This window comes from Trichechus manatus, unplaced genomic scaffold (assembly GCF_000243295.1).
Source record: "Trichechus manatus latirostris isolate Lorelei unplaced genomic scaffold, TriManLat1.0 scaffold00006, whole genome shotgun sequence".
Classification (NCBI taxonomy): domain Eukaryota; kingdom Metazoa; phylum Chordata; class Mammalia; order Sirenia; family Trichechidae; genus Trichechus; species Trichechus manatus.
This window is the reverse complement of record NW_004443942.1, coordinates 27,933,770-27,945,040: the sequence shown is the minus strand read 5'-3', so window position 1 is coordinate 27,945,040 and position 11,271 is coordinate 27,933,770. Positions and strand designations below refer to the sequence as shown.

At 48.7% G+C, this 11,271-nt stretch overlaps 1 protein-coding gene across 2 annotated transcripts in view; it reads right to left on the bottom strand.

Moving 5' to 3' along the window:
* Positions 1–2,909: 2,909 nt before the first annotated feature.
* Positions 2,910–11,271, bottom strand: part of PRR5L (proline rich 5 like) — a 92,743-nt gene continuing 84,381 nt past the window's right edge. For both annotated transcript variants that reach the window (XM_004369805.2, XM_023738400.1), the window contains one exon: positions 2,910–4,892. In XM_004369805.2, the coding sequence (XP_004369862.1) occupies positions 4,498–4,892 (395 nt within the window). In that variant the 3' untranslated portion in view covers positions 2,910–4,497. The remainder of the gene's footprint in view (positions 4,893–11,271) is intronic.

The window sequence follows — 11,271 nt, the reverse complement described above, 5'->3', positions numbered from 1 at the left end:
AGATTATTTTGGACATTGGTTGCCGACCACATAATGTGTCAACCCTGTCCCCTTCTCCATCTCAGGTTCCCTATTTCCATTTGTCCAGTTGTCCTGTCCCTTCCTGCCTTCTCATCTTTGCTTTTGGGCCGATGTTCCCATTTAGTCCCACATACGTGATTGAACTACAAAACACTTTCCTCATGTGTGTTATTATTGGCCCTATAGACCTGTCCGATCTTTGGCTGAAAGGTGAACCTCGGAGTGACTTCAGTACTGAGTTAAAAGGGTGTCCGGGGGCCACACGCTCAGAGTTTCTGTAGTCTCTGTCAGACCAGCAAATCTGTTTTTTGTGAATTTGAATTTTGTTCTACATTCTTCTTCTCTGTCTAGGATCCTCCACTGTGATCCATGTTAGAGCAGTCGGAGATTTTTGTTTTCTTTATGTTGAGGTGTAATCTATACTGAAGGCTGTAGTCTTTGATCTTCATCAGTTAAGTGCTTCAGGTCCTCTTCACTTTCAGCAAGCAAGGTTGTGTCATCTGCATACTGCAGGTTGTTAACGAGTCTACCTCCAATCCTGATGCCGAGTTCTTCCTATAGTCCAGTATAAAATATGTTACGCCAATTGAGCTAGATATTCCCCAAGACCATGGTCCCCACAGCCCTCAGCCCAGCAATTCTGTCCCTCAGGGAGTTTGGATGTGTCTATGGAGCTTCCATGACCTTTCCTTTACAAGTTGTGCTGGCTTCCCCAATATTAAGTACTGTCTTACCCTTCACCAAAGTTTCCACTTATCTACTGTGTATTTAGTGTTTTTCCATTCCCACCCCTCCGCTCCCTCGTGACCATCAAAGATTGTTTCTTTTTGGGTGTAAACCTTTTCATGAGTTTTTAGAGTAGTGGTCTCAAACAATATTTGGCCTTTTGTGATTGCCTTATTTCACACAGCATAATGCCCTCCAGATTCATCCATGTTATGAGATGCTTTGCAGATTTATCGTTGTTCTTTACTGTTGCATAATACTCCATTGTGTGTATGTACCATAGTTTATCCGTTCATCTGTTGATGGGCATCTAGTTTGTTTCCTTCTTTTTGCCATTGTGAACAATGCTTGCTGCAACCGTTTTTGAATGATCTTCAGCATAATTTTACTTGCATGTGATATTAATGATACTGTTTGATAATTTCCACATTCCGTTGGGTCACCTTTGGAATAGGCACGAATATGGATCTCGTCCAGTCGGTTGGCCAGGGAGCTGTCTTCCACATTTCAGATGCTGCTATAGCCCACTGTATTAGATTCCTGGGGCCGCCGTCACAAAGTACTGCAACGCGGGTGGCTTATAGGAACGGAAATTTACTGTCTCACAATTCTGGAGGCTGGAAGTCCAGATTCAGGGTGTTAGCAGGGCCATGCTCTCTTCCAAGGCTTTAGGCGAAGATCCTTTCCTGTCTCTCCCAGTTTCTGGTAGCCCCAGGAGGTCCTCTGCTTGCAGCTGCAGTGTACCTCCATCTCTGCCTCTGTCTTCATATGGCCATCTTCCTCGGTGTCTGCCTCTATGTCCCTTCTCCTCTTCTATAAGACACTCTCATATTGGATTACCCCCCTCCCCCCACCCCACTCCAGTGTGACCTCATGTTAACCGGTAACATCCTCAAAGGCCCTATTTCACATTCATAGGTCCCGGCAGTTAGGACTTAAACATATCTTCGTGGGGGCCACAATTCAATCCATAACATGCACCTAGGAGAATTTATGCAGAGTAAAATATTATAAATTTTCTCTGCCAAACAAAACTGTAAGGAAATGTATGAGGAGATAGTCCATCAGTACATACGAGAAGTGTTCCCTCTAGATCAAACACTCCAGGAAGAGGGACCAAGCTGGTTTTTGAAGAGGCCTTGGCTTTTCAAAGGCTTTATTCAGTATTTTCTCAGCAGCACACACAGGCTGTTTCCCCAGGAAATGATATTTTGTCAGTCCAGTCCAGGATGGCAAACAAATCCCAGGGAAGACTGGCTGCACTAAGGCTGCTTCCTAATTCTGGAGTGGAGGTAACAGGAAAAGGGGGCTGGAGGCAGGAAAAGGAGGCCCAGAGTTAGAGGACAGGACACACCAAGATTTAATTCAGCTGCTGCACCCGCAAATTCAATCAAGACATGCTGGAGGCACTTATCAAGAGAACAGGGTAACATGTAAAAAATGATGTTTATTGAATCCATTTTGGAGGCGGACAATATGAGACGGTTTGTGGCTTGTGAGCTCATTCAGACTTTAGAGTCGTGATTGCTTCCTGTCATTAAACCTCAGCCACAGGAAACTCTAGCATAAATAATGGAAATAAATCTTTGTGTCAGAAAGCAGTGAAAAGGTGGTTAAAAATACTGTAGTTATCACTCTTGTAGTAGCTCTGATGGTTAGAATGCCCATAAACATCAACAAATGTTTTATACGTGCAGTCTGAAATATTTCCTGCACAAATATCAGGTGTGTACAGAAAGGTAAAGTTGTAAACTAACAGTCATCAGCAGTTAAGTACGCTGGGTCTATACTGATACTCCCGTTCTCAACCTGATAGCTTATACATTTAACTGATGACTGCTGTCCTCATCAGAGGCACTTGGGACATGGAAAAGGCATTTAAAAAAAAAATACGTCATTAACCTTTTAAACTAAAAAAGCAAACCCAAGATGATGAATTACTTTGCCTCGATCAATAAATACGAGTCTCAAGTGCTAAGTGTATAAATAGGGATAGAAGCCATCAGTTAAAGAAATCATCCCCTTCTTACCTACTGATTTTCCATTTGCTAATGCATATTAGTCAATTTTTGGACATTATTCAACACATACACAGAGATTACTTTTTTGTTTGTAATTCTCAGGAGATTTCCCTTGGACATTTCTCTTCCTTCACTCTCTTAGCTGGATGAAAATAAAACAATTTTAAAACAAAATTTCCAAATTTCCAGCCATCAAAAGCACAACTATGGTCATATTTCAGGCTTAGATGAGCTTAGAAGGTTTCCTCTTCCCCTGCTGGCAGCTCAAACTGATCCTCACCCTCTCCCAGCCCCCTCCTGCCATACTGGAAGCCAAGGTGGCTCCCATCCAAAGACTAACAGGATCCCCAGAAGGTGCCAGGAGGGTCAAGGGGGGCCTTCTTTTTCTGGAGCCACTCTCAGTGGGGCCAACAGACCAACGCAAAAAGGAAGACAGGGATTCCAGGGGGATAAAAAGCCCCCAGACCTGGAGGGAACAGTGTGAAGGACACAGCACAGTACCAAAGCCTGCTGCTCCCAAGAGCATTTTGAGGCCCCACATTTTAGAAATTCCAGGTACTTCTGGGTACTTCTTTAATCACAGGGAATGGATACCCCTCCAAAAGGTTCTGCCCACACATCCCCCATCAAACCCCACTGTGAAGAACCGAGACACTCCATTGGGTACAATCCTTTGCTCAGGAGGCAAGTTGAGCTTCCCTCCCCCAATACAACTTTTTCTATAAACCAGGACACTCACAAACACAGGTCATTCTGGATTTGAGACCAGCTGCTTCTAGACGTCTGTGGACTATGAGCCCTGCCCTCCACAGACCACTTCACTCTGAACTACACCTCCAGTCCCCTTTCTCAGGGAGTGGCTGGTTTGTCTGAGGACACACCCCATTGGAAATGAACAGTGCAAGGTTTTACGTGCAAATATTTGCCAACAATTATTTTTTTTAAACTATACACATTTTAAAAATTCAAGTCAAATCCAGGAACAGACTAGGTGGTTGATACCCACCAGCCCTTCACACCCGCAATAAGAAAACTGTCAATTTCTGAAATGAGAGGGGGATTAAGGCACCAGCTACCCCACCCAAGGTTCATTCCTTGAGTTTGGGAAGAAGCCTGAGGGGGAGGTGCTGAGGCTTAACATAAGACAGAGCTTCTCCAGCCTCGGTGCCTCCTGGGCCAAAAGCCAAAGTCCTCATCCACCATGGGCATCTCTTTCCCTGTACTTCTTAAACTAAAACAAAGAACGCACGTCCCAGAGTCCTGCTCGGTAAAGGCTGCAGTCTACTTTCACTTAACACAAAATAGGGGAAAGGAGTTACCACAAGGAATCCAAAGAGGACTCCAAAAAGCATATCGTTGATGGTTCTATGGGCGATCTGCACAGCTTCCTGCTGTAGCAATGTCAAAGGCAGTGGGAAACTGCTGTGAGCATCAGACTGTCCAATATCTGAGGGAAAAGTCCCCAGAGATGAGGCCCTTAGCCAGGCAGGTAAGGTTGGCAGTCAGAAGGCAAACATTAGGCAACTGGTTCTTGTGTGGCAGTTTGGTCTGTGTCACTTCAAAGAGATGGTCGCCATTACAAATACGAAAAGGTTTACACCAGGGACGTCCCCCAGGGCTGAAAAAGGGCAACACTGCCCCAAAAAAGAGCCCGTTGGTGGTCCATGGGGATGGAGTCATCCTCATTCTGGTTACTAAGCAGGAACTGGGACGCCCTTAGAGCAGTCGTTCAGCTGAGGGAAGCACAGTTCAGCTCCTCGTCCTCCTGGCTGGCCCCTGCCACCTCCTCCAGTTCGTCAGGGCTGTCGGTGATGTTGGGCTCACTGGAGCACTGGCGGTGTGGTGGGGAGAAGCTGGGTGGCAGGAGCAGGCACTTGTCCTCACTGCCGGCCTCCTCCCCTAAGCCTGAGTGCATCATGGTGGCCATGGCCAGCAGCTGGATGTCCGAGTGGGCGTTGGCCACCGTGTGCCGCCGGATGCTGCCACACTTCTCCAAGTAGGCCTCCCCCTCTTGCTCCGTCAGTGGGGTTAGTACCATCTCATTCAGTGGCCGGCTGACTGTGGTCATCGGGGAGGCAGAGTTCAGAAGAGTCACCTTGGGCCGGACCCTGGAGTGCCGCCTGGCTGAAGGGGAAAAATCAGAAAAGGCTGTCACTAGGGAGGGGGCAAAAGAACAAAAGAAAACCCGCTGCTCTCGAGTCAATTCCAACTCAGGGCGACTCAGCGTTAACATGGCAGAACTGCTCCATAAGGGTTTCCTGGCTGTAATCTTTATAGAAGCAGATCACCAGGACTTTCTTCTGTGGTGCTGCTGGATGGATCTGAACCATCAACCTTTAGTTTAGCGTTGCTGTTGTTAGGTGCTGTTGAATCGGTTCCGATTCATAGCGATCCTATACACAGCAAAACGGAAGTTTAGTAGGTGAGTATAAGTCTGGGGGAGAAGGAGGTGATAGCTCAACCTCATGAACAGTTTTAGGTGCAGCCCTGCTAAAGTGCAAGAGATGGAAAAGAAGAAGTAAAATTATCTCTGTTCGCGAATGACATGGTCCTATATTGAAAATCCCAGAGTCCACAAGAAAGTTTCTAGACCTAATAAAAGAATTTAGCAAAGTTGCAGGACACAAGGTTAACAAGCAAAAATCCGTTGGGTTTCTACATACCAGCAATGAGAAATCTGAACAGGAAATGAGGGAAACAATTCCATTTACAACGCAAGAGAGGAGCTTGGTGGTGTCTCAATGTTTCTCTTGCAACTCTGTCTGCTTAGGCCAGATACTGCCCTGACTCCTTTTCCTCCCCGTTATTAGGTCACCAAAGGACTTTCCTCGATAGATTAAGTTCAAGGGAATTTCTGCTCTTTCTCAGCTGCTGTGGCAGCTTCAATGGATTTGCCCTAAATTCCCTTTCAACCAGTCCCCTCTGAAGACCTGCCACTAGCTGGGTCAGCTTCCAAAAGAAGCCCTCTGGATCCATTCAGGAGGCTGTGGCCTCTGCTCTGTCAACAAATGAACTCAATGAGGCCTCATAAGCTTAAAACCAGAGGAAGAGGTACTTGGGGAGAGCTTCAGGTGTCAAAGCCAGGGGAGTGGGCTGTCCCCCAAGTCATCTAAACCAAGAATACTGATGCCCCTTCTTCTCTAGCCCGGTCAATGGTCTGAAGCCCCCATTCTGTACAAGTCAATTCTTCTGGATTCCAACAGCCTTTAGCACCATCCGAGAATGGACTAGGCTCCATGCTGGCCCCACGGAGGCAGACACAAAGAGGAGGCCGAACACGAATTATTACAAAACTGCTGATTCTTTAGCCTTCACCACATTCCAGAGATTGAGCTAGCCTTTGGTGTGCATTCATCTTTTAAATCTTCCTAAAAACAGAACCTAAGTCATGATATATTGTTAGCTCCCACTTTATAGCTGAGAAAACTGAGGATCACAGAGGTAACAACTTGCCCAAGGGCACACAGCGAATGTGGTAGAGCTGGGATTCCAACAGGGTCTGTCTCACTCCAGATCCTCACTCTTCCTGGGCTGCCCTTCCAAAGCACAAAGATAGCTGTAATAGGCTATGTACCTCGAGAGAAGGATGAGCCAAGTGTATGGGGTTTGAAGACAGAAGAAAACATCTCCATCTGGCGACAATCAGGAGACTTGCCAGGCAGGTTGTACACTGCACACGAGCCTTCAGGGTGGTAGGACTCCCAGAGAGAGGCAGGGGTAACAGTGTTCTGAGCATATATGTTGTTGTACCGATTCATGGCAACCTCATGTGTGTTAGAGTAGAACCGTGCTCCGTAGGGCTCTCACTGGCTGATTTTTCAGGCGTAGATTGCCAGGCCCTTCTTCCTAATCTCTCTTAATCTGGAAGATCTGCTGAAACCTGTTCAGCATCACAGCAACACAAAAGTCTCCACTGACAGTCTGGTGGTGGCTGCACATGAGATGCATTGGCTGGAAATCAAACCTGGGTCTCTGGAATGGGAGGGGAGAATTCTACCACGGAACCACTACTGCCCCCCTAAACATACGTGAATGTATGAGAATAACAATAAGAGTGTAGAACCCTAACCCTTAGGATGAAGTCACCACATCTACCTGCACAGAGCCCCATGGGAACTGTTTGACAGTAACAATAACAGGTTTTCAAAACCAAGTAATAATATGTAGAATCTAGAGTTTACTGTCTTAGAAGTACAGCCAGAATGCTCCTTAGAAGCAAGGTTGGGAGACTTGGTCTCACATACTTTGGACATGATATCACGAGGGACCAGTCCCTGGAGAAGGACATCATGCTTGGTAAAGTAGAGGGTCAGGGGAAAAAAGGAAGACCCTCAACGAGATGGACTGACACAGTGGCAGCAACAATGGGCTCAAGCATAACCACGACTGTGAGGATGGTGCAGGACCGGGCAGTGTTTCGTTCTGTTGTACACAGGGTCGCTACGAGTGGGAACCAACTTGACGGCACCTAACAACAACAACAGAGGCTACTGAGTGGGTTCACATCCACTGTCCCACTGTTTAGTTCCAGTGTCCTAAAACAGGTAGGGCTGGCCTTATTATCCCTACTGTACAGAGGAGGAAAACTGAGACTCAGTCCTGGTTCTCTTAGGTACTAAATGTCGGTGCCAAGACTTTCGCCCCACACCTGCTGCCTCTCAGGGCACTGCCAGGCCACCCGCTGAGGTCAGATAATAGCAAACACCACCCCCACGCAGGACAAGAGGCTGGTACTGTCCAGGAGAAGCGGGTTATCTGCCTCCCTCTTTAGGGAAAGGTGATTGTGAGATAAAACCCCAAGGGGCAACAAAAAAGGGAGAATCTATGGAGGCAAAACAGAGACTCTCTATAAAGTATGGGTGCTTACACTCTCCAAGCCGCGCACATTTCTGTAACGGTCCACACTGTCACAATAACCACGCATTACTTTTATGATCAGAAAAATCGATAACTATAAAACAGAAGCACTGGAAGAGTTCAAAGAAACAAGAACCCCATTAAAGAAGCATCCTTAAAAAAACACCCTTGAAACAATTCATTTCTCTCACGCTGTTGTTAAAAGCAAGCGCTTAAGACTGGCTGCTGGGAAGCCTGTGTTGTGGTCCCAACCCTACAATCAGCCTGGCAGAAGACTAGGAATTGCACCCAGGTCTCCCACATGGAAGGGTAGAATTCTACTATGGACCCACCACTGTCCCCTATGTGCTACGTACTGTACCCAAAAGAAGCTGCTTCACAGCCATGATTTCATTCATATTTTAAAAAGGAAAAAAAAAAAAAGAAAGAAAGTGGCCACTCCTTATTGCTGGGCCCACTTTGCAGAAAGGGAACCTGAAGCTTAGATGTTAAATGTTACAGTCACAGCTAGCAAATAATGGAGGCAGGATCCAAGCCCAGGGCTGACAGAAGAGATCTTGCTCATCACCACTGGGTGTTCGGCCACAAATGACTCTTAAAACAGGTTAGAGGTGGCCAACATCAGGACAGAGGTACAGATGAGAGCATTCTGGGGATTCAGAGGCGGACAAGCAGGAAGAGGTGGCATTTTGGATGGGCCATGCTCCCTTGAGAGTGATGGACAAGAGAGTGTACCCAAACTGGTCATGCATGCATTCATTCATTCATTCACTCGCTCACAGAAAAGCTCCATGCTAGGAGATGGGGTACAGAGGGGAGCAACGTGGTCCCTGCCCTCAATGAGCTCACAGCTAAGGGGGAGACAGACACATAATCAGGCCATAGCAGCACACTGTGGCAAGCGCCAGGATGTGGTTTGGGATGGGGCGGAGAAGAGGATGAGGCACACACAACTTCCCGTCTGGAGTGATTCCATGGGGACAAGGCCGACTCTGGCTGAGGCCCTTAGAACAGTAGGTGGCAGCTCTGCCTGGCCCTGCCCTGAGACTGGTAGCTTTCCCTAAATGAAGGACAGGGTCTCCCTGTGCCTCTGTGGCTCAGAGAAGTTAACTAACTTGCTCCAGGCCACACAGAGGAAGCCCAGCTCTTGACGTTTCGAAGGCCCTGCTCTTTCCATGGCTGCTTCTGCCTCTCTCCTTCGGGTTGTTCACAGTCAGTGACTCACAGGACAGGCCAACAAGCTCTTCTTTCTGCTTTCTGGGCAGAATGTTTTGGTTCCCAAGCCTGGGTGTGGGCAGAACTGAGACCACAGGGCCCGCACAACTATGCCGAGTCCCCTGGGCAGACAGTGTTTCCTTGCTAAGCTCCCAGCAGACTCCAGAGCCAGCCCTCAGGCAAGTGCGTCAGCTGCATCCCATTGCCGTCAGCCTCCGCTGGGCCCCCTGGGGGGCCCAGGGGCCTTCAAACCAAACCAAGTGCTAGGCCTGGGGCTGACGGACAGCACCTACACTGTTGCTTCTTGCTTTCTTCCCTTTCTTTTTCTTCTTTGCACAGGGAGGGCCAGGCCCTGCCTCCAGGGAAGAAAATCTTCTAAGACTGGAGGGACGGGTGCCTGCCAGGGCCTAAAAACAGGCCCTTCCCTGCAGCCGTGCCCTTTTAGCAGGGAGAGGGCTGGGTCCTAACACCTCTCTGACACCTACATCCAGGCCACTTCCTCCTCCTGGCCTTTCTCACGGGTCGGGGAGGGGGAGCCTTTATTCCTTCCTCACTCACCAGGCACCCTGCTGAGCACTGGCATTCATCCCCCTGCACTGGAGCCAAAACACACCAGCTCCTTTCAAACCCCCCGAAGAGGAGCAAAGCCTGGATGAGGCATTGCTCAGGTCCTTTGTTGGGGACTCGATTCCCAGGCCTTTGATCTCTCAGGCTTGCTGACCAGGCCCCACTCGAGCAGCCACCATAATGCGGCCATTGTGACCTGCGGCACACCAAGCTCACTGTGGGTGCCTGTCTCCAGGCTGGGGCACCTGAATGCTGATGAATGCCTCCTTGTCATGCAGAGGGGTTACAGTATGTGGTGGGGGCGCTTGTGCGCAGGAGGAAAGGACCCTCCCCCAGAGACACAATGGAGAGGGACGTGTGTGGGGCCAGGGCTTTTGTGTGGGAGAAATCAAGCGCACGGAGTGTTCACGCAGGAGGGCCAGGACAACAGCTGGGAAACTTCTGGAACTAGGAAGGTAGGATGTGGGTCAGCCTCTGGAGATTGTGCCCTTTTTTTTTTTTTTTTTTTAAAGATTTCACTGTTCTCCTCACCCCCACACTTCCAATTACCCTAGAAAAGTGCATGCACGCGTGTGCACGTGTACACAGGCGTGCGTGTGCACGCACACACGCTCCATTCTAGGCCTCAGACTCATCTTTTCTCTTTGAAGCAAGTCTTGCATATCCAGGGGGTGAGGCTTACTTCTTAAACCCTACAGCCTGGCTGGCAGGAAGAGAGATTTCCCAGGAACCCCTATGGGGCCAAACATGCTGGGCACTTGGGGGTGGTGAGTAGTGCCCCCTGGAAAAACCTATTCCCTGGAGTCCCTGGATGGTACAGTTAACACACTCAGCTGCTAACAGAAAGGTTAGAGGTTCGAGTCTACCCAGAGGCACCTTGGAAGAAAGGGTTGGCAATCTACTTTCAAAAAATCAGCCATTAAAAACTGTATGGAGCACAGTTCTACTCTGACACATAGGGGTTGTCACAAGGCAGAATCAACTCGACAGCAACTGGTTTTTGTTCTTCTTTTCTGGCTCTGGTCACCTACCCGTGTGTGACCCTGGGGATGTTTCTTAACAACTCTGAGGCTGAGGTAACAGCAGCACCCACCCCTCAGCAGGCTATGCCAAGAACCTGGTCAGTACTTGGAATGCGACAGGCATTTAATAAGGGATGGCTTTTGAGGTGATATTCCCAGCTGCCCTTGACCACTCCCACCCCACTAAGGCCCCAAGCGGACCATGGCAGGGCCCTCTTACGCATACAGGGATTTCTCACATCCAACACATTGCCTTATGTTTTCACTTCCGCCAGTCATCTCAACACCCCCTCCCATGTGCAGGATACACATTATTGTCCCCATTGCGCTGAAGAGACGACTGAGGTCCAGAGAATCCTTTATCTGGAGACAGGTGTCCTCAGTAAGGAAGGGCGCCATTGCGGTCATGTTAGCTCTTTAGTATCCAGGCCTGGGATGAAATGCCTAGCCTGGGACACCTCATGGGCTAAGGAACAGGAGGGGAAGGACCATCTCCTCACCTGTTCCTTAACAAAGTCACCTCCTAACAGTTGACAGATGTGGGGTGGAGTTAGGGTGGGGTGTGTGGGGCAGCTAGTAAGGGGTAAATAGCTTGGGGCTTTGGAATCCTGGTGCCAATACCCAAGTGACCACAACCTTCATCTACCTCACCTGTAAAATGGGAACAGTGCCTACTCTGTGGCGTGGTACCCAGCCCACCCAGTACAGTGCCCAGAACATGGTCTGTGTCTAGGGGGTCCCCTTGCCATCAGCCACTCTGCACCAGTTGCTCTAGCAACTCTGAAGCTCTTTTAGTTCCTCAAATCCTCCACCCGTCTGTTCACCCATCCCCCTTCCCCCAA